The sequence below is a fragment of the Phalacrocorax carbo genome (assembly GCF_963921805.1).
Source record: "Phalacrocorax carbo chromosome W unlocalized genomic scaffold, bPhaCar2.1 SUPER_W_unloc_1, whole genome shotgun sequence".
NCBI classification, from domain to species: Eukaryota; Metazoa; Chordata; class Aves; order Suliformes; family Phalacrocoracidae; genus Phalacrocorax; species Phalacrocorax carbo.
The window spans coordinates 787,525-815,109 of record NW_026990243.1 but is presented as its reverse complement, the minus strand read 5'-3'; the positions used below and the strand labels follow the sequence as shown (position 1 = coordinate 815,109).

The 27,585-nt window shown below is 40.6% G+C and overlaps 2 protein-coding genes across 2 annotated transcripts in view; one reads left to right on the top strand and one right to left on the bottom strand.

The window, feature by feature from the left end:
• LOC104047827 (NAD(P) transhydrogenase, mitochondrial-like) overlaps positions 1-27,585 on the bottom strand; it is an 849,989-nt gene that overhangs the window by 575,410 nt on the left and 246,994 nt on the right. The gene's annotated exons all lie outside the window — the stretch shown is intronic.
• Positions 6,457-27,585, top strand: part of LOC104047682 (fibroblast growth factor 10) — a 77,954-nt gene continuing 56,825 nt past the window's right edge. Inside the window, exon 1 of the mRNA XM_064439798.1 lies at positions 6,457-6,983. Coding sequence (XP_064295868.1) covers positions 6,653-6,983 — 331 coding nt within the window. The 5' untranslated portion in view covers positions 6,457-6,652. The remainder of the gene's footprint in view (positions 6,984-27,585) is intronic.

Below are 27,585 nucleotides of genomic sequence, written 5' to 3'. Positions count from 1 at the left end.
TTCCAGTGACTGCTACAAATTAACTGACAAAGAAGAGGCAATGTGTGAGCTATTAACTAGCTCAGAGGGAGCCCAGCTGGCTACCCCGGTTGCCTGTGGTGAGGCAAACATGTTCAGCTGTTGGGCTGATGTTCCTAGCTGTCAGCTCTGTTTCAGACAGCTCCACAAGCAATGCCTAGAAGAGACTTCTTGACTCCCTTCCAGTAGCATTCAAGGAGGATGGAGCCTAGCAGAGCTGCAGAGTTTTGGTTTGGCTTTGTTGCCTTTGTAAAAGGGATCTTGGTTGGATCCAGAAAGAGTACTGGATAATTAGTACCTTTCAGGGTACACACCCCTGTTAATAAAAAAGCTTGTATAACTTTTTTTTTCCTCTGTTATGTCCCATACAGAGACCTTTTCCACTAAATTAATAGATACAATTCAAAGATGCAAAGATGATCTTACATATTTAAGTACCAAATTATCTCTATTTCTGGAAAGCTTCCTCCAGGGAACGGAGCTTCAATGTCTCAAATAAGCCAACACCTTGTTTCAGCTGAAGGTTTGGATCCTGGGAATGGTTAGTGAAAATGTTTATAGTGTATCTTCAGAAGAAGAGAAGTTGTTTTATAAACGGTTAGAATGTGGGGGGGGGGGGGGGGGGGGGAGGAGAGAATTCATTACCATCAGCATTATCCATTACAAGGAAAACCCACAGGTGTATTAGCTTATGTGGAGGGAGGGTATATCAGAATGTGCAAAGTATTTCTTCAGAGCCCTGGTAGGTTTCCCCATGGAAAATGTAGGCTTAGATGAGATTGAGTGAGGGGGGAAAAAAAAGAAAGAATTCTACATTTGATTCTTCCTGGCAGTTTCTGACAGTTTTGTTATCAATTGTTCATATTTATAGGAGTATTTAAGTGGTCTGCATTCATGGTAGTTCTGTATGAAATGAGAAAGAAAAACAAATCCTCTAATATCAAAGTAACTCCTTGAAAATATTGCCTTTTTAATTATTTTTGTGCCACAGAGTATGCAAAATTGGCTGCCAGCAGACCGTTACTAAACATGGTCAGTGTCCAACCCACACACATAGCTATTTATGGCATTGCAGCTCAATGTCTGGGGGTCTGTAGTCTCCTCTAGCTGACCTCTGTAGAATGCATTTTTCTTTACTTATTTTTTTTTAATAGATGTATTTATCAAACAAAAATCACACAGATCTTTTAAAATTTGTCATACATACCTTATTCACAAATCTCTCTGTAATTTCTTTGTCAGACATAGCATAACCATAAACATAAGAGAATAGCCATAATTAGCATTTATAGAAGAATAAACAATTTTCTTAATTGTCTGCTTGAAGCACAGCATTCAGACATCTTTGCCAGTACATCCATGAGAGAGAAACACATCCTACTAATTTAAGTAACAGGGCAAATCCCAGTGACCAAATCCTGCCTGATCCCACAATTTATATGTCTGTATACAAGATGACCTGTGTGGTCCTAAGAGCTGCCATGTTTTGATTTTGTTTCTTAAAAGTAAAACATAAAAAAATGGTATATTCCAGCTAATCATTACTTATTGCCAGTGGCAGTGCTAGCCCAGCCAACCCTTCATTATTCCACCCCATTTCAGAGAATGAGGACCATCTTACTCTTCCTGAGGACTAGCCTCAGCCTGGGCAAGGCACTTGGCCATTCTCACTAGCAATTCTGTAGGTTGGGTGGAACCACGTCTGGCTGAACTAAATTTTGGTTATCTCGGACTCATTTTGCACGTCTGTTGTTATATCTGACCTAGAAGCATAAGTGGTTTTGAAATAAAAAAGAAATGCTGAAACAAGCATTTTATTAACCTCTGCTAAACTCTGCTCAAGTTCTTTTCCAGTTTTGGATGCTTAGTTGGAGAGGAGTGTGCACAGAGGAACCGAGGAGTATGTTCTACACACTATCAAATCCCACTACAGGCAGCTAAAATAGTATTCTGGCTTTATATTTCTTATTCCAGCTACATATGGCACACGGATGAGTTACACCTCATTCAGTCTTGATCTTTGTCAGTTTAAGGGTTTATTTTATACCTCATTCTATACATAAAATTAGAATAATATTAGACACTTTTTAAATGACATGGAGGTACATGAAAAGGTGAAAAATAAAGACAAATACAATGATAGTGATTTTTCAGATTTCTCAGAAGAAAACGACTATAATGATGGCTTTTTTCAAGCTTTAAGACGCACTTAATTCAGATAAAATGCAATGGCCTTCAGTCCCTGTTGTTGTTGGTCACGAACTCCACAGTGTAAAGATTCCGGCAAGTAGCACTGCATCTCAAATCAAACAGCTTGTCTCATTGCTGGTTGGTGATTGTGAACGTTATGTGCCACTGCCTTTTCTTTATAACTGAGATCAGTGTTTTACAACACTGTCAAGTTCTGCAATTCAGAACTGACATATAGACAGAGGCATCTGAAACATCACTGACATTTGGCATTCCTTGCCTCATTTCTGGCAGAGCTGCCTCTCTGGCAGTGACATTCCTGGCCCAAATCTCTCTCAGTGAAGTCACTGGCAAATTTCCCAACACCTTGAATAAGAACAGAATTGGGTCCCATGACGAGAAGATGCATGTGCATCTCTCATCATACTGTAAGCAGCAAATGGTCATGATTGCTGTCTAGCAATCCAAACTGAGGGGCTGGTGACATCTGAGTGAGTTGATTATATTAACACTTAAAGGCATAGACAGAATTTATTTACAACACCAGAAAAGATAACACATTGCCTAAGGGAAATTATACAAGACAAAATCTATTATAACTACCTTAAAATATTCCTTCTCTGATTCAAGTCATCTACTTACCACGGGGGGGGGGGGGGGGAAAGCAACTCGAAAACATCCCTCCTTGCTTATCAAAACACAAAAACATGACATAAGCAATTGCTAAAAATATATAAAAAATATTTTGTTTAGACTATTTTTCATTAAAATCCATCTGTGCAATTCATTTTCCTGAACATTCTTTGGAAAAAAAAAAAAAACAGCCCCAAAAGAAAATCCTTAAAATATATTTTCTACTTTTTGTACATTGTTAGAAAGGGTTTTCTTTATTTCATTCTGGATGAGTCAATGTAATTCAGCATTTATAAAACTGAAGTGCAGGAAACTTTTCACAAAATCTTAGAGCAGTAAGAGGCAAAACAGAAACACTTAGAAGCAGCAGGTATCATTTTCTAATCTAGGACCTGTACTCTAAGGTCAAAACTTCATGGAACAATTAATAAAGGAACCCATTAAGGTCTGATTGTTGCTGCTAAAAAGGAAGGTTGAATTTCAGTCCTTTGAAGTAACTGAGAATGATTCTGGCCTCATTACAGAGATATAATCTACATTCATACATTTATGTTAGTGATTCAAATCTATTGGGACAGATTGAATTCCATTACATAGTGCATCTTTCCTGTGGAACTTTTCTCAGGCTTTCTCAGGCTAACCTAAGAGGTGACCCAACAATACATAGTAGTGGGGTATTTAGGGATTCAACTGTGCTATAAAAGAAAAGCTATACAGAAAGTAGAAAAAAAGAATGAGATATAATCTAAAAAGCTATGTCAGCTTTTCATTTGGACTCTGTTTTGTAAATGCCCTCCGTGTCATCACACAGGACTGAAAAGGACTCTATGCATTGTAGTAGTTTTAAGTACTGAACTCAATATTGCACCTGCCAGAAGCAGATTTAATATGAAATTCTGGATATGTGGGGTTTGTTCTTAACCCCAAGATCTTACAACCAACATACAGCCAATCACAAGCTAGAAATAGGTCTAAGCAGAACTCTTCTTGAGAAGTTCAAGATGGTACCTATTTTTTTAAAGGAATAGGGGTTAAATATATCTGTTTGACCCCCACACTGCTATTTTCTCCTGCCACCAGAGATCCTAAAATGCCAATTCATTGTATTTTCCATCATTTGACAGGAAAAGAGAAAAAATGAAAGGTTTCTTCAAATGTATTGTTTTAAGATGTTATGGTAATTATTTATGATTTAAGCTGTTGGAATCAGAACTTCAATTTTAGAAATAATGTGTTGTGCCTTTCCTGACCTAGACAGCAAGTGAACACTGACATCAGCTTTGCAGACGTACATGTAAGCTGTCAGGCATTCATCGAAGAGTAGACTTTTGCTTTTCATTTTGGTTTTATTTCTTTTTTTATTAGTTGCCACAAAAGGAAAGCCTAAATCAGATTCACCAAAAATTTTCTGAAATGCTTTGCACTCAGTGCAAATACATGCAGAATAAATACTTTGAAGTACCATAAACAACATCATAAACCATATCAATTCTAACATTAAATGGTTTCATATTTCAGGCTGTTTAAATGTCACACACACACCCCAGAAGCTGAACGCATAAACTTAGGAGCCGACTCTCTCCAAATAAACACCATAACGGGAGAAAATAATTTCTAATTTCTGTTGTGAAGTTAACAATATATTTAACACCCTAATCTAATGAATCAGTCTAATTTTAGAACTATTTCTTTTCTGCATTTTCTGTTGTTCAAATTAAGATTGACTCCAGATGCCAAATGTAATCGCATAGGTGTTCTTCCATTGCATTCTGCCGATCTGCGTTATTAAACTGCCTCTACTTCAAAAAAGTTCTGGGTTTATGTATTGAATAACTCATTGTGTTTCGGCACCGCTTCACTTCTCCGCTACTCCATTCTCTTAGCAAATGTTCCACCTACTTGCATTCCAAAACAGTTATTTTACAATACTAAATACTGAACCAAAATTTAATATTTTGCATGCTGCCCATATCCTGTCAGTGCCTGATCCCTTATCCTGGTGTTAAAAGATAGTACATCATATGGAAGATGCCTGATAATTACTGGGAAAGTTGACAGTTCAGTGATAGGCTAGAAATATGAATCTGTCATAACATTCAGTATGTGAAATGACAAATCCATTAGGAGAGATGGAATCAAAGGAAAAAACAACATATGCCCCTCCAGGAAAATAATAGCTTGAAAAATTCCTTGTTTCTGGCAAAGGAAACTGCATTAGTTTAAAAAAAAAAAAAAAAAAAAGGAGGCAAAACATTCAGACAGATTTTATGGGGAAACCTTTGCAATCCCAATAAAGCCCATTTTGCTTTGAAGACAGATGCGTGATTCAGTAAATGATTCATGTTAGCAATTAGGAAATGGTCATTTAGGGCCCCGATTTCTTTTGAGACAAGGAGAGTGAAGGTGGGGAGAGAGACCCAATAAAAGGCTTAAAAGGAAAAGCAGGCTAAAGTATGAACCTTTTTATTTCAGCAACAGAAGCGAGAAATCAGTGATTCATTAAAGGAGGGTGAAAGACCTCCATGGAAGCTGACAAAGAAGGAAACCGAGCTATTACATCTCTTCCCTTTTTACTCTCTCTGACCAGCATATAAACTGCATTTCCAGGGTCTGCCTGTAGTATATACTTCTTTCCAACCTCTCCACCCAACCCCTCCTCCAGCAGGGGGGAGGGGGAAGATCTAGCAGGCAACAAGCTCCAGGTGGCTTTCTCAAGCACTTCACTGCCAAAAAACCTAAAATCCTCCACTAGAAAACAAGCTTCTCTCAGGGGAGTTGAATGGGAGGAAAGGAAAGCCTCCCTAGAGGGAATTGATTCAGCCTGGAAGAAAGGGAAGTTAGTAAAGCATGAGTCTCTAGGCCATTCTGGTGGTCAGCACTCAAAAAGAACACTTTAGGGACCCTGACAGGCTGCTGAGGGAGACCAACTCCCAAAACTCCCTCCACAGCAATAGGCACTACTCACTCCAACTATAAAAGGATTTCAGATATCCCACCCCTGCTTAACCCCCTGTAAATAAGGGTTGACTGCCAGAGCCACATCCCATCTCTGACTTATAATCACTGACATTTAGGCTACAGCTTCCAACCTGTTTATAACTAAAAGGGGAGAGAGAAGTTGGGATTTCTATTTCTCTCTTAGTCTTTTTCTTTTAATATTGTTCTGAAGAATTCAAAGCAAAACAAAGAAACTGCCTTCTCTAGGGCTGTCAGTGAGAAAGGACAAGTTGTGCAACTGGTTTGGGGCTTGCAAACAGGCAAGAGGGTGGGAATCAGAAGAAGGTGCATAAACCACAAAGTGTGAGTGTGTGTGGGTTAAGGGGGGGGGGGGAGGGGTGTACGTGTGAAAAATCCCTTCCAGCACCCTTTTCTACTGGTTGTTATTTTTGTTGTTGTTCACTTTGTTGTCATCTATTTTTCAGACCTTTCTGCATCTAAGATGGTGAAGAAAGGAGTGAGGAAGAGAACAAAATAACTACTGGGAAGCCTCAAACCAGGTTGGGGAGTGCATATGTATTTGGGGGGGGGGGGAAGGAAAGAGGATTAGCCACAGCAACTTCCCCCCCCGAAAAAAAACCACAACAGCTCTTTTTTTCGGAGGGAGGACTTGAAGGATTAAAAGGTAGCAACTTCTGAGCCAGTTTGCCCTGAGTTATGGATGTTGGTGTACTTACTTCAGGTCAGATCACAGCTCAGAGGGATCTAACCAGAAGCAGCAACTACCGGCTCTCTATTTGCCTTTTACCAGGTTCTACCCTTCCAGTATGTTTCATTTGATAAGACATTTTCCAGCTCCCAGAGTTTCAGTACAATGTGCAAATGGATACTGACAAATGGTGCCTCAGCCTTTTCCCACCTGCCTTATTGCTGCTTGCTGCTGCTCTTCTTGGTGTCTTCTGTGCCTGTCACCTGCCATGACCTTGGCCAGGACATGCTGCCCCCGGAGACCACCAACTCTTCTTCATCCTCCTCCTCTTTCCCCTCGTTCTCATCTCCTTCCAGTGCGGGGAGACACGTGCGGAGTTACAATCACCTCCAAGGAGACGTGCGCAAGAGGAAGCTCTACTCTTACAACAAGTACTTTCTCAAGATCGAGAAGAACGGCAAGGTCAGCGGCACCAAGAAGGAGAACTGCCCCTTCAGTAAGTACGGTTTTGCCGCCGCGCTGCCGGCCAGCGGCTGCTTGCCTCCCCCCCTAGCGCGGCAGGCCCGGCCCCGGATCGCCCGAGCCCCCTCGCTGGGGAGGGATGGGGAAGGTGACGCCTCGGCGGGGTGGGGGTGCGGGGCAGAAGTGAAGTGGGGTGAGCTCGGCTCCTCCGGGATGCCGCTCCCCGCCAGCCCGTATTGCAAATTCCTCCGGTTACGTTTGTTTTGCAAACGGCTTTGCCGAGCACAATTTGTTTCTCTGCCTGGCAAGAAGAGAAAATTAGAAAGATTTGTAAGGATGTGGCGGGGGGGGGCATTGTCTCCCGAATCTGAAAATCATTATCCCCTGTCATTAAAGTGCCTTGACGAGAACGCTATATTGAAACAAGGCATCGATTTCCCACACATACACGTTCTTCTCCCCGAGCCGCACAAGAGCAGTCTGCTCTGCACTCCCTCATCCCTGAGCCCGGAAAAGTAGGTTTTCCTTCGGGCTGGGATGTTTCCTGGGTTTGCTCTCCGCGTGGGGGTGCCTAGCGGGCGTTAGGAGACAGTGCGCGGTCGCTCAGCCTCTCGCGGTAAGGCGATGCTCGTGCCTGCCGCGCGCGGTACGCCCCGCCGCTCTCAGGTTGCGGCGGCGCCACTATACTGCTTACTACTCGCTCCATTGTAAACATCTGGGGCTGAACTCACACAGACCTCACGCATTTCATTCTCTCTCTCTCAGGAATTATTTCAAATTAGAAGTCATAGCTGTTTCCATGGCTGTAGTTTCAAGCTGTTCTGTAGTACTAATTAGGATTTTAGTAATAGCATGTTTCTGGTAATGTATTTTTAGCTGTCAGTGCCAGAAATGTGCCCTTTTTTTTTTTTTGATTTTTCCTGCCTGTGCAATCTCAAATTGAAGTAACTGTAGTAAATCACGACATATTGCATTGTAATTTAAGTGACTGCATCTCACTATAGGAGCATGCTGAAAAAGTAAGCTCTGTTATACAAGCGTTAGAAGCAGCTCTCTGACTTGCTTCACTTGTGGAAAACTGTTTTGGTTCTTGGGCTGTCTTACATAAATCCAGATAAACCTGGGGATAAATCTTCTGTTTAAATTAAAACAACTTAAAGTAACTTAAGTAGTTCCCTTGTTAGTTAATGTGTAAAGTATGGAGTACTTCAGCAGGTTGCCATGTTGTATGATAGACATTGTTAATTCCACTGTATTTTTATTAAATGCCCATAATATAGGCTTGCAAACAGGGAGGAGAGGGCAGCTGTATTGTCACTACTTCACTTGCTCCACCTTGCAACTTCATACTTTAAAGCTTTTTACAAACATTAAGTGCATGATGGATGTCAAAGCAGCTGAATCTTGCCACCTCCCTTTCTATATTTTGTAGAAAGCCAAATTCTTGAATAACAGAGCTATGATGAAGGCTTCACTTGAATGAATTTGTGTGGAAATAGGTCCTAGCACTGCATTTCTTACATTACTTTTATTTGTGGAGGAAGACAGCGTCATTCCCCTGAAATGGGATTCTGAAAGCTTTGTGTGCATCTCTGAGAGCACCAAGCCATTCTGTTTGTTGCCAAAAAGGCTATAAGGGGCCCAATCTGACAACAGTGTATTCAGAGAAGTAACTGCTCATCCGAGCAGCCCCACTTAGCCAGCAAAACTGTTCAGTGAGTAGAGTTGCACACGTGCATGAGCTTCTGTGAGATCTTGCCAAGAAGAGGTAGAATACACTGAAATGCACACATAAATCTTTCTACTCTTTTTCTACTCTTTTAGTCTACATGCAAGAACACAAGAACAACCTCCTGTAACTATAGGGTGTGATTCCTCCTCCTCCTCCTCCCCCCCCCCCTTTTTTTTTCCTAGTCAGTGCATCAGAAAGAGAATTGGCGTTCTTGGTGATGTCATGGTTATTGTCACATCTGCAGAGTATCTACTGAAGGAGAGAAGAATGTAATTTTTTTTCATATAAATGTAAACCAGTGCTGCTGTTATACATAGTTGTATCCTGTCCCTCAGGTTTATGTCCAGTGAAGAAAAGATTCCCGTTGTCTTAAAACTTGCAACTTGTTAACCACACTTACATTGCAAAGTCAGACATAGTGAACCACATCTTTAAATACAAAGCAATTAGGATCTTGCTAGCAGAAAATAGATCTAACAGTTGTATGTTCTTTAATAGTAATTATAATTTGCAGTGGGAAATTGTGTGTTCTGTAAAAGTACATAGGTTGAGACCATTTAAGTAAACATTTACTGTGCCTGAATTTCAAGGGTGTCTGTGTAGCAAAATGTTGCAAGTGATTCACAAAATCTATGGTTTTCATAATCTCACATGTAGCTGTGCAATCAGAATGCAGCTGTAATCCCCAGCTGGACTGATTCCAGGCAAATATGTGGTATCATTAAGGTAGTCTAAAATATGTAATTACATGTGAACAAATTTCTGCCATGCATAAAGGGTTAGCCAGCCAGCCCACTAAATTGTAGCCTGCTTAACATTAAAAGCTATTTAATCTCTAATATAAGTTCCTCTTTCAAAACCATGCTTTCCTAAAGAAATAATAGTGACTGTTGACACACAAGACTGAAATATTCCAATTTGGGGGCTAATTTTCTTTTTCTCATATGCTAATGTTTAAAGTTCATTTATGCTCAGGAAAGCCTTATCTGTAGGACTGTAAGATCGTGATATGTTGTGTAATTAGACAATAGCTTTCATGGCTGGCTGCCAATTAAGCGCTGTCAAGTAAGAACGGTTGGAGAAAGTCAGAATAAACATTCAGAAAACAGAATTTAGTCCCTGGTCTTTAAAATGGCTCAAGTAGCATTCATAGATTTGCTCTATAAATATTGTGTAGAGTGCGCTAAATAAGTTTACTTTGGCAGATGTTTCCCAATTTGATTGCTTGGAACTATTCCATCAGCCTTTCTCTACCTATAGGGTAATGGGAACAGAGGGGACTTCTGACTGCTCTGTCAGGAGACTGGGGGAACTTCCAGCATTTGTCATAGCTGGATATGTCACTAGATAGAAGTAGGACACTCTTTAGGTTTTATTGTTCCTTACATCTGGAGTTTTGTCCTCAAAATGCAACTACTCAGTACTAGCTCGTCCCTCAGCACCACAGCTGTGAAGTCCCTTGTCCCTGTTCTTGATAGACCCATTTGTATGCATGAATAAGGACAGCTGTACTGCTTTTTGGTGATTTATGTACTTGTGGGGGGAAAACAAAACAAAAAAAACTCCAAAAAGTAATTACAAAGGCTTTTGCTGTAACTTGAGATCTGGGCTGACAAAGAGGAGTTTAAGCCATACATAAAAATTGAGAGAAAACTGCATGTGTGTAGATTCTCACTTGCACCAAGAAAGCTTTCTTGAAGATAGTGAAACTCTTTGGGTTTAAAGAACAGCATGCATTGAGCTACATGATATATGATAAGCTGGTTCAGGAAAACTTGAACGTATTTTTGAGCGTTATGCTATTTTTAATTGACTTTTAAGGCAATTAAGTGTTATGAAGCACGCACTTCAAATTTACAGGACAGATCTTAGTAGCTGAAGAATGGTAACACAATGTGCAATGCTTAATAAGCAGCAGCTAACCTCCAGTCTGTGGAGGGAGTTCTGCCTGAGCAAGAATTACAGGATCAGGCCATTATTTAGGTATGTGTTTAGGGAGAATGGAGTTTGTGTCATTGAGCTTGGATATTAGTGGGAAGAATTGCTGGAGCGATTCCTGTGGGCTTTGGACCAAGCAGTGCTATTCAAAACCTACGGTAGGTGGCGGCACAGACACTGTCTGGTGTCACCTCTGCTCGAAGTAGGTGGACAAGAAGGGGGTGGATTCTCAGCTGTATGAGCTAATTTAGCTCAAGCAAAGCTAAAAGGGCTTACACCATCTGAGAGGCTATTAATTCGCCTTCTGAGCATCCACAGTGGATTAATCCAAACAGTGCAAAGGCACTGCAATTGCAGAATAAGAATGTTTACTGGGGGAGCTAGCATGAAATAATTAGCTACTTCTCTATTCCAGGTTTTTCCCCCGAGTATGCAATTATCTTTTATATGTAGCATTAGTCCCTCATAGTCTTTGGTTTTGCTATAGTTAGTGTGGGATCAGATTGGCAACATAGTGGCTACTAGAAAGACATTTTTGAGCCTCATTCTGTAGCCCAAAAGATTGTAAACAACCACTCTAATAGCTAGAAACGCTGAATGTTACTACTGAGGGTTTTAAGTGTGTGCATATATATGTGACACACAAATACAGATTTATACTATATGTTGGGTTATATACATAAAAATAGTGTTTTAAGTATACTCAGTTTGATACTCAGTTTATTATACCTCAGGTGTAATTAATAATGTTTGATAGTAACATTAACCTCAGATGTACAGCTCAAATCAGATTAGAATATTTGGTGAAATATGTGGGGTTTTTTTGCTACTGAACATTTTTTTAAGCTGTTTGGGGTTATCAGCTCCTCACAAACTGCTGTTTGCAAGAACTTATTTTAAGTTGTGAGAACTTTTCTCCATTTTTTCTAATGACTGATTAGTGGGCATATGTATTTTGTTGTTTTAATCATCATAGAGATCTGGTTTATTGTTTTTACCGATTAAAAAGACTTAAAATAGGAAATAATACTGTCTTAGTGAAGTAATTTGAATCTTAGGTTCTTTAATATTAAATTATCTTACAGAGATGATTTCTCACTTTAAGTCTTTTTTTTCTTTCCCCTGCAGAACTCAGTTACATACTTTTTAACCAGCAGTATACGACCTTAGGCACTTAGGATTTATGAATGTGGAAAAAATTGTACTATTTAATGTCTACATGACACACTCCTGTTACCTTTACTGCATTCCTGCCTTGTGGGCCCTCCATGCTGATACTGTAGTCCTATCATAAATCTGTTCAAAATATACAATTGTAAAAAGTTTTTGTCTTATAGCCACTTGCAAAAAAGAAAGAGTTGGGGGCAATTGGAAGCTTGTTCTATCTTAAGACCTGAGGAGTGGCAATTGGAACCCAATCTGTATATTCCATGCCATTTAGACTATGTAACATCTATATATTACTTAGTTATTCCTTTGTATTTCCTTTTCTCATATGGCATAAACCAGTCAAGAACAGTGATTGCTCGTTGCTTCAAATCTGATGGTAACTGAGTATTAAGGAGCTACAAGGCTGAACCCACTGACATTGCTAAAAACATTTTAAGATCACTATATGGAAGACACAGAAAGATTACTATTAGTAAATGCAGTGTGTTAAATACCTTGCTATAGGGTTTTGGATGAGGAAATGAATTTCAGCTGGATGGTATACCTTACAGAACAGCTGCTCCTTCCAGGCTGCAACTAAATCGGTTGGGAAAGAAAAGGTCCAACACCAGCATTCTTTGTAGAAGAGTTTGGGGATTTTTTTGAACTTCAGAAAGGTTCTTAAAGACCATGATGGAATTTTTTTATCAAAACAAGACTGAAACGCATAACGGCTGGAACAATGACCTGACACTGTGGGAAACTAAAGGCTCATGTCCTTAACTTCACAGCTCGTGGTGATCATGGGCATAGAAGGAGCTGGGGGACTCTGAGTTCTCCATGCTCCTCCTGCTGATGGTCAAGCAACACAGAAGAGGAATCTACTTAAAGGGAAAGGGAAGAAGACCAAACAATTTGGCACAAGAATAGTCTGTGGGAACTAAACTTTGAGCATAGGAAGTGCCATAAAGTGTTAGGTATTATGAAATATCAGGTCCTATATGTTTGTTAGCTGTTGTACCCCAAAATTTATAAATGTATTTGACTCCAGTCTCTCTTTGATTCCTTGCTGCTTATAAAATGAGGATAGTAATACTTCCTACATGAGCATGGGTGTTATGAAAACAAATTATTTGTGAAACACACAAATAACACTGTGGTAAATGCCAGGAAAAAAAAGCCCACCAGGAGAGTAATAATTCTGTTTTTACAGAAAGGTTTGGATATAAGGAATAACAAGGGTAGTTTTGTCCTCTTTATAGAATAGCAAAGAGTAATCTACTTAACTCTAGCAGAGTTAGGGTTTCTTTTCTAGTCAAAGGACAAACACCTGAACATTCCCCCCCCCACCACCACAAAAAAAACCAACACCCTATTCTGTAGCTTCTCTTGCAAGCACTCTGTCAAGATTACTCAACAAATTTGTTGCTGTCATTGCATAGCATAATACAAGAGTTAATAGCAAAATAACTCCTAACCAAACAGCATGGGTGTAGGTGCAAAGTGGATCTGTCAAGCCGAGCTCTAGATCTGGTCGTGCTGATTGACCATTATAGTTGAGAGATGTCAAAATTGACTTTGCTTTAAAGGTCTGAACATTAGGATGTTTCAGCTCAAGGAGCTATATAATTTCCATGACTAAACAGTTACAATATAATTGTAATTTCACTCTTCTCTCTTTGCTGTTTGTAGTGGTTTAGCTGGCAACTCAGCCCCACACAGCCACTTGCTCACTCCTCCACCAGTGGGATGGGGGAGAGAATCAGAAGGGTAAAGCTTGTGGGTTGGGATAAGAACAGTTTAATAATTAAAATTAAAAGAAACAACAACAGAAATGCAATGTAAAGGAAAACAATGAGAGGTGCAAAACCCGAGGGGGGGGGGAAGGGGAATGAACTATCAAAACAAACCACATGTGACACACCTGCCCACCAACCCAACACTGCCAGTCTCCAAGCTGCAACTGCCTCCCCATGCACCAACCACCCCCATTAATATACTGGTCATGGCATTGTATGGAATGAACATCCCATTGGCCAGTTGGGGTCAGCTGCCCTGGCCATGGCCCCACCCCTCCCAGTTTCCTGCCCATATGGCAGAGCATGGGAAGCTGGAAAGGTCCCTGACAGCTACAGGCACTACAGTGAAGAGAATTAATCCCTTCTCAGCCAAAACGAGCATGCTGTCAGGCCTATCAGTTGAAGAAATTTGAGCATGATCCTTCCCTAATATTTACAGTATTTGGCCCTATTAGACATTTTTGGGACTGCCTTAATTTCCCTGAAATGCTGTCTGTGTTGGAGTTAAGATACTGGAATTATTTGTTTGGGATTTATTTCTTTTCCTATCTTTTTTTATTATTGATGCTTCCCTTCAGTGTTACTTTTACGTGTCACAACTTCTCTTTGAAATGACAGCCATTCAAGTTCAAGTCTTTTCAACTATAGTGAGAACACATAACGAGGCTGACACTTGGCTCATGTGGTATTAATCTGGTCTTTTGGTCATTTCTGTGTTTCCTGCTGCAGTCTGCTCTGAAAAAGGCTTATCTGCAGCTGGGGAGTACATAAGATTAACCTCTGCCTCTCTGTGGCTTTTTGCCTCAGACCACACACCAAATAATTCATCAAAGCATTATCCAGGTTTGCTCAAAATTCATTCCTTCAGTTCTGCCACACATGCATTTGTGGACTCTGCTTGCAGCTGATTCTGCTTATGAAACAGGAAACACTGCAAAGATGTGTATTTGGAGACAAACACTTGTAAAATATCTGTAATAATTTTTCTGTGGAATTCTTCCCTTTTTGGTTTTGCTGATTTTGTAAATGTGTGCACAGTAGACCATAAAGGTCAGCAAGATGTAACCTTTTTGTTTTCAGCTGCATTCAGGGCATAACAAAGCCCAATCTAGTTTTTCAGTACAGACTGAATTCTAGTAACTCCTGTGTCTAAAATGAAATAAATTTTAAAAAGGCAAACAGGACATAGAACAGATTTCCAGATGCCTTTTTGATTCATATGATAATTTAGGTTGGAAAAGGAGGTCATCTGTTCCAACCCCCCTGCTCAGAACAGGGCTAACTTCAAAGTTTCGTTAAGTTGCTCTATTTCTTCTTTTTGGTATCTATGTTATCTCTCACGTGGCTGTCCTAGAAAAGAGTTAAGTGACTTCCATGACTGAGGATCCTTAGAATCCATCTCTATCAACAAACGCTTCCAAAATTGCATCTGCCATATGCAAACTGAAACTTCAGTGGAAGTCACTGTGGTAGAACTGGCATCATATTCAGAATCTGGTCCTGATTCCACTGAAAATTAATTAGAAGCATTAAGCTTGGAGAAGATCACTGACTTTTGATAAGAAGGTGGCTAATGGGGCACTGTAAAACATATGCAAGAATACAGTGACAGCTGATTCTGATTTCTCTTCCAACATGTGGATTATTTTACATCCACCCAAGCACTAAGCTTTTATCTCAAACAGCTGTGAAGGTGAAGGCTTCTGGGGGTCTCATTCTCTAATTATGCCTGACTTAGAATTCATTTAACTTAGACTAACACGCATAGGAAGTCAAGTTCTGTTAGCTGTTCCACCTTTCACCTTACCACACATCTGGGAAATATTCAGATCAAGATCATAACCTTGCATTTTGGTATTAGCTACCTAAAAAAACCCCATTAAGATATTACCAACAACTTGCCTTTGACTGGGAAAATTAGAAGCATATTTGAGATGTAAACACTGTTGTGGCACTAATATTGCTGGTAATGATTAAAAGCTGCTACTTTAACTATAATGGAATAAACCAAAACTGACAGTCTTAGTCCATGCCCATTTTCAGTTAAAACAAGATAAGGAAATCCCAGTGTTATATCATATTCTGAAAGAGGAGGAAAGCTGGGAATATTCAGAGATTAATATTTTCAATGAGGTCTACAAATGAAAAGCAGTAAATTTCAGAACTTGAGTCTAAAGTTGGGCCTATGGTAGTGTTGCCTCAACTGTATATATTCTTCCTGGATGAAATGGAATAGCGCAGGAATTATTAGTAGTTAAGGGAGGATCACAGTTGAGGCAGTACAGAGAGTTTTTAAAAAGGAAATGCGATATGTCAACTTGTTAGGCAGCTCAGCATCTGAGAAAGTAGCCCTGCCTGTGTGACACAATCCCACACAGGCTAGGAGCCCGCATTGATTTATCTAAATCATTTGATTTGAATGTAACATCCTTAGAGGTGTTACACTGTGTCTGATCAAAAATAAAAACAGGTAAATAATACTTATAATGCCATCACATTGTTCATAGGAACTGTCTCCTATTTTGTATTTGTACTGTGGTTAGCATAACAGGATTAGCACCACAGATTTCTAGGTATTCAGCACGCAATGTATTAGCTCTGCAGCGTGATTGAGCCCAGTGGCTTGACTGCTGCTGGTACTCAGGAAGCTAGTTTAAAGCTGGTTTAAACATCTCTGTAATACTATGGTGAAGAAATTCATTGTCTCTTCTCCAGAATAAACCTCACCCTTTCTGTTTGACTCATTCTGATTCTCTGTGCTTAGTCACTCTCCTGCATTAGATGCTATCTTTTTGTGGGCTATTGGTCCAGCTGACCACTTTTGTTCCTATGTTATCATGTCTTCAGATAGTATTTATAAACTGGCATCTGGTTGTAGAGACTAATTTGCCGTGAACAGTTTTACATGTTCCTTTACTTAAAAGACATCAGAAAAAAACAATTTACTTCTAGATTTAGCAACAAAACCAAACTGATAGAGGTCAAATCTTTATCTACATTTCTCTTGTTCATAACATTAAAGTGTGTGCAGGAATTTATTTTTTTTTTCACCTGTATATACATGTATATTTTTCCATATGTACTAAACATATATATCATCATATAGATATGTACCTCACTATGTCTGTGAGGTAAAAATATAGATCCAGCCATATCACAGAATCACAGAACGGTAGGGGTTGGAAGGGACCTCTGGAGATCATCTTGTCCAACCCCCACTGCTTGAGCAGGCACACCTAGAGCAAGGGGCACAGGAACGCATCCAGGTGGGTTTTGAATGTCTCCAGGGAACGAGACTCCACAGCCTCCCTGGGCAGCCTGTTCCCCTGCTCTGTCACCCTCAGAGGAAAGAAGTTTTTTCTCATATTTAGGTGGAACTTCCCATGTTCCAACTTGAGCCCATTGCCCCTTGTCCTGTCATAGGGAACAACTGAAAAGAGCCTGGCCCCATCCTCTTGATGCCCACCCTTCAGATATTTATAAGCACTAATAAGATTCCCCCTCCGTCTTCTCTTCTCCAGGCTGAACAAACCCAAGACTTTCATCCTTTCCTCACATGGGAGATGCTCCAGTCCCCTGATCATCTTTGTAGCTCTCCGCTGGACTTGCTCAAGCAGTTGCATGTCCTTCTTGAACTGGGGGCGGGGGCCCAGAACTAGATGCAGTACTCCAGATGTGGCCTCACTAGGGCAGAGTAGAGGGGGAGGATGATCTCCCTCGACCCGCTGGCCACACTCCTTTTAATGCAACCTAGGATACCATTGGCCTTCTTGGCCACAAGGGCACATTTCTGGCTCATGGTCAGCTTGCTGTCCACCAGCACTCCCAGGTCCTTCTCAACGGAGCCGCTTTCCAGTAGTTCAGCCCCCAGCCTGTACTGGTGCATGGGGTTCTTCCTTCCCAGGTGCAGGACCTTGCACTTGCTCTTCTTGAATTTCATCAGGTTCCCCTCGGCCCATCTCTCCAGCCTGTCCAGGTCTCACTGCATGGCAGCACAGCCTTCTGGTGTATCAGCCACCCCTCCCAGCTTGGTCCATTGATCACGACCCTCTGAGTTCTGTTGTTGAGCCAGTTCTCAATCCACCTCACTGTCCACTCATCCAACCCACACTTCCTTAGCTTGCCTGTGAGAAGGCTATGGGAGACACTGTCAAATGCCTTACTGAAGTCGAGATAGACAACATCCACTGCTCCTCCCTTCGTCGACCCAGCCAGTCATGCCATCATAGAAGGCTATCAGGTTGGTCAAGCATGATCTTCCCTTGGTGAATCCATGTTGGCTATTTCTGATAACCTTCTTTTCCTCTACATGCCTGGAGATGACCTCCAGGATGAACTGCTCCATCACCTTTTCAGGGATGGAGGTGAGGCTGACTGGCCTATAGTTCCCCGGGTCCTCCTTCTTGCCCTTTTTGAAGATAGAAGTGACATTTGCTGTCCTCCCGTCCTTGGGCCCCTCTCCTGTCCTCCACGACCTTTCAAAGATGATGGAGAGTGGCTCGGGAAGAACATCCACGAGCTCCCTCAGCACTCACGGGTGCATCCCATCGGGGCCCATGGATTTGCAAGGATCCAGTTTGCATAGGTGATCTCTGACCCAATCCTTCTCAACCGATAGTAAGTCTTTCTTTCTCCCGATTTGTGCTCTCTTCTCTGGGGGCTGAGATGCCTGAGGGCTAGCCTTAGCAGTAAAGACCGAGGCAAAGACGACATTCAGTAACTCCACCTTCTCTGCATCCTGTGTCACCAGGGCCCCTTCCTCGTTCAGCAGTGGGCCCACTGTATCCCCAGTCTTCCTTTTACTGCTGATGTATTTGAAGAAGCCCTTCTTGTTATCTTTGACATGCATTGCCAGATTTAATTCCAAGTGGGCCTTGGCCTTCTTGATAGCCTTGGGCTTCTTGTTAGCTACTGAAATAGTGTTTATGAAGGCTTCGTATATATTGAGCATTTCACATATAATTTAGAAATGTATTCCTAAACTCTGACGTGCATCTAACTGGACGCTAAATCCCTGGTATATTTCCCATCAGAAGCCAAATTGTTGCATAGCTATCAAATTGGTCACACTCTCAAATTATAATGAATATTTATAAAGCACACTAGCTAGTAATGAATATTTCTGATGCGTAATATAATGTATAAAAATTACAGGTTCATACATGCAGGCAAAATTATAGTGACCTCTTGTAAATACTTCATGTAGTCCAAGGGCACAGGGTGAATTTGCTTCTCTCAAAATTTGATATATTTCAGGCGTGAGACACCATTCATCTTCCCTTCTCATATTTCTACCTACAAGACAGATGTCAATGTTGTCTAATAGATAGATCTGGTCTCAGGTATTTCCCATCTGGAGGCAGGCAAAACAAAAGAAATAACAGCTAGAACCAGAGAAGGATGTCTTTCAGAAAGTATTTGAAGGTTTTCACTAATAGTATCTTTTCAGCTCAGCTGTGTTTAGCCAACTTACAGCAAACATCTATGAAAAACACAGTTTGTCTCTGGTGACGTCAGATAACACATATGTTACATTATTATACATGGATATTTACATCCATATATCCCTAAAGATAATAATATCTACTACTACTAATCTAATTGATTAATATTATGCTCAATAATGCAGGTGTTTACATCACTCTCCATGCCACAGAAATTTTCTGCCACATATCCCAATGCATGATTTTTCACTAATCCTATAAGTAAGCAGAAACACCATCAAGTGACATAAAAGAGAATAAATAATGAAAACTGAAATTGATGGACTACATTGCAGTGTGAGCTTCAGCATGGGGCTGAAATGTATTCACACAGTGTGCTCGCAGACTGACCACAGATACATCACCAGTGCACCATCAAAACTTGGTCTGTATAGGGACACTTCGTTAATAAAGAAGAGATTGCCATGAAACATTTGGCTGGCTCTGCTGAAAAGGAATTGTAAAATGTAATTTTGAAATGCAGCATCTGAAAACGGGTGTACAAAATGGCTGGAGTTTATAGTTTTTCTTCCTGTGAGACATGAACAGGGCTGGCAAATACAGTGGTGACAGCAGTTTTAGAAGAGATGTGTCAGCTATAGTTAAATCTCAAGTTTGTTCTCTGGCTTCTCCACATAAAATATTTTCACTTTACAGCCTGGAAGTCTTGCCAACACTGGAAACAATCTACTGCTTGAAAAAAGGTTCAGATCCCTCAAAACATCATGAATAATAAAAATCAGAGTTTAGGGACTATTGCAGAATTAATAGATATTATAGTACACAAGAACATTTACAGTTCATCATACAATTTCCAAGGCAACATTATTTTGCCTTGTTTATTGCAGTAATATTTTATTTTTGCCAGTAGAGTAGGCAAATAAGATAAACGCACAGTGACATTTAAGACTGGCCTAAACCTAAAAAGTTAATTCTTGTGCTAAATCTGCTTCCATCAAAATCAGTGTTGAATCTCTTTCAACCCTGCATCCCTCTATCCCTTTATAATAGTCTCCTCAGTATCTACTGATTGAGCGTTTAGCCTTGAAGGACTCACTGAGTGTATGAGGTGCAGAGTAACTTCTCAAGGGCGGTTTATAGTCACCTTGCTCCTCTAGGTTAGGGGCTAAGCATGCCATCAGTAAGAACAAGCAGATACCGGTTTTCACTGATGTAAGACAGGGACTCCTAGCTCCAGCTCACCTTACTGCCAGCATCTTGTCTCTGTGCAAGCTTAAAATGCTGGGAGCTAATGATGGGAGCAGCTCCGCTCAAATATGCCACAATCAAGAAATTCAAAACTCAAATGCCTGCAAGCTGCTTGGACATCCCTGCCACTGTGGATCTCTTAGATACATAAACAAATATTTCTTTGATTGCAGTGGGTTGTATGAAAATCTGAATACAATATTGTTTTTTGTACTGGTTTTGGCTGGACTAGTTAGATTTCTTCATAGTAGCTTGTATGGGGCTGTATTTTAGATTTGTGATAACAGTGTTGATAATACAGGGATGTTTTAGTTATTGCTGAGCAGCACTTACACAGCATCAAGGCCTTTTCTGCTCCTCACACTGCTATGCCAGTGAGTAGGCTGGGGGAACTACAGGCCTGTCAGCCTGACCTCAGTGCCGGGAAAGGTCATGGAGCAGATCATCTTGAATACCATTACTCAGCACATGCAGGACACCCAGAGGATCGGGCTCAGCCAGCATGGGTTTATGAAAGGGAGGTCCTGCCTCACTAACCTGGTCCCCTTCTATGATAAGGTGACCTGCTTAGTGTATGGGGGAAGGCTGTGGACGTTGTCTACCTGGACTTTAGTAAGGCCTTTGACACTGTCTCCCACAGCATCCTCCTGGAGAAGCTGGCTGCTCACAGCTTGGACAAGTGCACTCTGTGCTGGGTTAAAAACTGGCTGGATGGCCGAGCCCAGAGAGTAGTAGTGAATGGAGTCAAATCTAGCTGGCGACCAGTCACAAGTGGTGTTCCCCAGGGCTCCGTGTTGGGGCCGGTCCTGTTCAATATCTTCATTGATGATCTGGATGAGGGGATTGAGTGCGCCCTCAGGAAGTTTGCAGATGACACCAAACTGGATGGGAGTGTTGATCTGCTTGAGGGTAGGAAGGCTCTGCAGAGGGACCTGGACGGGCTGGATCGTTGGGCCAAGGCCAATTGTATGAGGTTCAACAAGGCTAAGTGTCGGGTCTTGCGCTTGGGTCACAACAACCCCATGCAACGCTACAGGCTTGGGGAGGAGTGGCTGGAAAGCTGCCTGGAGGAAAAGGACCTGGAGGTGTTGGTTGACATCCAGCTGAACATGAGGCAGAAGTGTGCTCAGGCGGCCAAGAAGGCCAATGGCATCCTGGCTTGTATCAGGAATAGTGTGGCCAGCAGGAGCAGGGATGTGACAGTGCCCCTGTACTTGGCACTGGTGAGGCCGCACCTCGAGTACTGTGTTCTGTTTTGGGCCCCTCACTATAAGAAGGACATTGAGGTGCTGGAGCATGTCCAGAGAAGAGCAAAAAAGTTGGTGAAGGGTCTAGAGAACAAGTCTTATGAGGAGCGGCTGAGGGAATTGGGGTGGTTTAGTCTGGAGAAGAGGAGGCTGAGGGGAGACCTTATTGCTCTCTACAACTACCTGAAAGGAGGCTGTAGTGAGGTGGGTGTCAGTCTCTTCTCCCAAGTTACTTGTGATAGGATGAGAGGAAATGGCCCCAAGTTGTTTCAGGGGAGGTTTAGATTGGATATTAGGAAGAATTTATTTACTGAAAGAGTTGTGAAGCATTGGAACAGGCTTCCCAGAGAGGTGGTGGAGTCGCCATCCCTGGAGGTATTCAAAATATGTGTAGACGTGGTACTTTGGGACATGGTTTAGGAGGCATGGTGGCGTTGGTTTGACAGTTGGGCCTGATGATCTTAAGGGTCTTATCCAACCTTAATGATTCTATGATTCTATACTTGGAGCAGTAACTTCATGTTTACTTTTGATAAGTAGTGGCAGAAATTTTGCTGAGTTGCAGCAAAAATGAAAGTAACAAGTAGTCAAAATTCTTACTTGTTATAGAAAATCTAGAAATATTATGCTACAGATTTTAGGTTTGCTGTTCAGTGTTAGACTTTTTCATCTCTACAGCCATTACCTAACCAAACCTTAAAATATGGGTGGGTTATTTTCCCCTTTTTCAGAGACAGGGACTGAGGCAGAGATTTTAAAGTACTGGATTTTCTCTCTTTTGTCTCTATTCAAGCTTATTCCACCATAAATCCCTGGACTGATGATTCTACTCTGTTCCTTATTTTGTGTTCACAACACAAAGGATTACATTAATGTTTGTAATAGAAATGGGAATTGAAAGGTAAAGTGTAATTCTGTTTGTTTTGTATAGCAGAGTATGTCTCCAACATAGATGTATATGTATGATAGATTAAATGATGACTTTAAGACTAGCTTAAGATACAGAAATTAGAAGAAAAGTTTACAGGAGTAACTGAAAATAGACAATATGCAATTCTGTTTAAATACAGAGGTACTGGAATGTGTCTCCTCTTGGTAAGATGCCTTTCAGCTAGTGGAGTCAAGAAAATTAACAACATTTGAAAAATAATTGTTCTTAATGAGCAAAGCTAGGAGCTGCTGGTAACCCATAAGCTATCCTTTGGAAGAGCGTGGGAACTGAGTTTGTTTTATCATGAAGATAAATGTTTTAAGTGCTGTTAATGTATTTGCCACTGATACCAGCTGGAGGAAGCCTGTCCTTTAGGGAGTGCACAGTCTGAAAGCCAGCAGATTTTGCATATGGATTCTAAATTCATAATTTTAATTGCTTCTTTCTCACATTGTTAAGCTTTTATGGTGTAGTTAGTGTTTAGGAGAGTTTTAACTGAAGAAAAGGTATTTACTCTGGAACAAAAGAAAATTGCCTACAGAAAGGCAGGAGAAAGAGGTCTGACATTGAAAAAAATGAAGAGAGGAGGAAGAATTTTACAGCAGAATTTTTCAGTCCTTTGAAATATATGGTACTGTCATTGAGAGAGATAGGACATGAAATGACGTAAAGACTGCCTAGTATAGATTATTTTTTCCCCTTTAGTCATGATTCATAACAGAGATCCAGGATGTTTTAGAAGGAAAAAAGTAAAGGGAGTGTTAAAAGGAGTGACATTTGATATAAAATCACCAAAATCATTTAGACTTTGAACAGAGAGGATGGAGTTTTGACCCCGTACCTAAGTGCAGCAGTCCAGGATCTCTGTTAAGTATTCCTTGTATTTCTCTCAAATTTACAGTGTAAAGTAGCCAATTTATTTACACTGTGATTTCAGTTTCTATCAAGAGTATAATTTCAGCACTTTATAAAAGTAATAATATCACCTTAGAACCTAGTCCAGGAGAAAATACCAGTTGATTTTATGGGTTGTGCCTATCCTGGAAAAAACTGCAGATATCAGCTTTACAGAAGGCTGAAATAGCCAAAGGAAAAAGTCAGTTGTGGGATAAAGAGGAAAAGGAAATTTAAAAAGAATTCTTTGTACTGCAAGCTGCAGTGGGGAGACAGGAGCACTCCGAATTCACACAATAAGCTCCTCATCTCTTGTGCCCTGCAACTACCTTATAAGCTGTCTTTTCTTTATCTGCATAAACTTCAAAGTTAAAACACTAGTATTGGAACCATTCCTACTGGATAGCTTCAGCAGACAGTTTCTGTGGAACAGCAGTCTATGCGCGGTATCAGCGACATCTTCACTACACTTCCAGAATGCTCCCTCTTCCACAAGATGGGCACTTCCAGACAGCCTCTCTCACCTACAGACATTCAGTCTGTGGCAGTTTGAGAGCTGTAGGTAGGCAGGGAGTGCTTTGTGGATCTTGGCCTAGAACAGGGAAGCCCTACAAGGCATTGTCATATGTAACCAGTGAACTTAGGGTACCAAAAAAAGAGTCTCTACTCATCTTTCTCTGGCTTCTTCTTTTAACATTAATTTTTGGTGGATCACTTCAAAGTGGTCGAGCAGGTTGTGTGTCCCAGGATCAGGAAGCAGCCAGCATTGCTGTGTGGCTTACGACTGGGGAGCTCTGCTGCGTGCACAGCCTTGCCATGGGCGTTTGTTACACCTGGTTGGTGTTTGTCTGTTAATTAAAAATGTGTCAAAGCACAGGAAAGCAGGACCAAAGAAAACCTTCTGAGAATCCTAATATAGCCCCTGTTATCACCAGCACTTGTCATATAAATTTGTTCAGAAGTTTCTCAAGTTCAATTAAAACCAGATAGGTTCTGCTCACCATGCTACTTAGCTGAAGGCTGTTCACTAAGGGCTACAAATAATTTTTATTTTCAGTCAAGATGCATTCATAGTAAGCACTACTCTTCCCACTCTTTTTCCAGTAGTGTCCTTCACTGCCCCACAGCTTTTCTTCTTTAGAGTTCACCACAGCAACGTACATGTGGGCAACAGTTATATTCTCTTCTTTTTTTTTTTATTTCTGCTAAACTTAATATGCCAAGTTCATTGCTAAACAGAGAACAGTGTGGGGAGATGTAGCCTACCATCTTCCTGCTGGTTCTGGACACGAAGCAACACAGCTACATTCACATAGGCTAATAAGCTGTGCCTCTTGGTGGAGCATATTAATTCCTGTGTGACACCCTGGAAACATAGCTGTTTTGCTTTTGAAACCCAAGTTTAATATCTTTTTGGGTGCAGTTTAATTTGAAGTATTTTTTGTGGGTTTTCTGGTTGGTTCTGTGTAGACGTGCCCTTTTCTTGTAAGATAATGCTTTCATTCTCCCGCCTTTCTAGAACTGCTTCTAGGTGCCTGGTCTTAAACCAGAATTGCACACCATGTCCAAGGCCTAATAAGAAGAATTCTAAGATTGCCCAAACTAACAAAACCCCCAAACAAACCTTACATGTGCCACTTGGCAAAGGCCACCCTTTGCCCAGTAAGTAAAAGAAATGTGGACTATAGAAATGGGCCTGGTTTACAGTGTGTTTGACAGGGCAGAGGGCTGGAAAGGTTGAAGTACTCTGTTAAGAGTGATGGTGAGAATATAGCTGATGTAGACAAAGGTGAATTGAAACAATTTATCACATAATGTTTTACTCTCATTGATTTGCATATGAGGATTCTCTTTAAATTTGAAAGGAGAGTATTGGTTTATGGGAGTTTTAGGGAAGGATCTAATTTTTCCCACTTTCTGAAAGATGTTGAAATGGCAAAGTATTTTCCAGAGTGAATATGAAATATGGAAACAGACTTTCCTACAAAATCAAAGTCCAAAATAATATCAGTTTAGATTAAGCAGGGAATTTTGTGGGAATTAGAAATATATAATGAAAACTGTCAAAATTGAAATATTTCTTTACTATCTTAAGCTTAACAAGATGTTTCTATGTCATGGTTCAGCCTCAGTCGACAACTAAACACCACACAGCTGCTCGCTCACTCCCCCCACCCCCCTGGGATGGGTGAGAGAATTGGAAGAGCAAAAGCAAAAAAAAAAAGAAGAAAACTTGTGGGTTGAGATAAGAACACTTTAATAATTATAATAAAATAATTATGATAATAATTATGATTATTATAGTAATAACAATAATGATAATACAATAAAAGGGAAGAAACCAGAAACACAAACAATACAACTGCTCACCACCTGCTGACTGATGCTGCCCATTCCCAAGCCGCGATTGCTGCCTCCCTCCCCCAGCCAGCTCCTTCCAGTTAACATACTGGGCATGACATTACATGATATGGAATATCCCTTTCGCCAGTTTGGATCCGCTCTCTTAGCTGTGCCCCCTCCCATCCCGGCTTCTTGTGCACCTGGCATGGCATGGGAAGCTAGAAAAGTCCTTGACTAGTACAAGCACTACCTAGCAACAGCCAAAACATCTGTGTGTTATCAACATTGTTTTCATGCTAAGTCCAAAGCACAGCACTATGCCAGCTAGAGTGAAGAAAATTAACTCTATCCCAGCTAAAACCATGACATTCTATTTTTTTTAAGTATAAAACAAATTTTATTATAATTTTTAGAAAGTTAAATTGAAAATTTGGTTGAAACCCAGGTCTCTGTCCAAGTCCTTGGTCCAGGCAAGCAGTGTGACTATCTGTAAAATGTCTGTTAATACTCGAGGCTCAAGGCATTAATGTCTGTACGACTGAAGGAAGAGACAGTTCCAGCCAGTCCTTAGGTAGTTTCAGTCCCTAAGAGTTATTGTATTAGATATACCAGAGAATACCTGTAATGGCTTAACACTGCGCGCAGAACTGTTGCTTTCCATGTAGAAACCTGCCCACGGGTCATTATCTCTCTGTCCCACATGTAGAAGGGAACAGGCAGATTTCATTTCATACATATACTTCCTTGGCTTCATTCCCTGGTATTATCAGTGGTTTTAGGGTAAACATTAGGAAATATGCTTGTTTTCTCCTCTCCAAGCAAAGCATTGCTTCCCCTGACTTTTTTTCAGGAGTAGCAAGACAACTGCCATTTGTTCTGGATACAGTGCAAGCTGAGGAACTAGTACTTTTATTCATGAAGTTGTATCTTTTTTTAATGCTAAACACATCTGTATTTAGAAAAGTACTTTAGGAAACAGTGTGTTTTATGTGGCTGTGTATTTGCATTTAATATAATCCACATTGGTCTCTTGCTTCTGCATTGAGGAGGGATGAAAAGAATGTGTTGACAATTTATTTTTTTCCATATTGTGGCAGATCTTTTCACTACAGTATTTTCTGATGCCTTTAGGTATAATTTCACTTGTTCCTGCCATTCTAAGATAGATATATCAACCAAAGCTATTCTTAGTGCTTCCATGGTGCATAAAGATGTCATAGAAGTGTGGACTGTTGCAGCTGATAATGGAGATAATGGTCACCACATGACAATTTTTTTTTTCCTGTTTTCCTTTTGTTTTACTGTCTGTATCTCTGGCTTTAATCAGTGATTTCTCTGTGAAATGTTGCAGTTGGGCCTGAACATGCTTTTTGCTCTTCTCTGATATGGACCTGTGGATTATAGGTGAAACTGCATTAAGAGGCTACAAGAGGTTAATTATGCCTGAAAGTTTCCAGTACTATCCACATCAGTTGACACTCTCAGCACACTACATAAACAATCTGGGAGAAGCTATCATTAGCAAAGCAGGAGACCTGCGCTCGCCCAGCCCCTGCACTATCTGCTTGCCTTCACACATGGCTGTGTATTTTGTATGAGTCATTTATGCATTCAAAAAAATTTGTTGATCAGCTGCACATCTTGTGTGTGGTATTTTTTTCATATATACAAGGAAAAAGATTCCTACTTATCCTCAAAAAGTTTAACACCTAAACAGACCTTTCTAAAAGCTTTCTTTTTATTTAAAGTACCTAATCATTCTTTTTTTAATAATAGCTTGAAGTAATTTTGGTAGAAGACCTGCATATATTGTACTTGTCAAGAACTTTTGAAGTTCTATCATCACATTTTGCTAGTTTAAAAACCATTTTTTTCTCTGTTGTCCTGTGAAAAATTTGTATTGACCCAGAA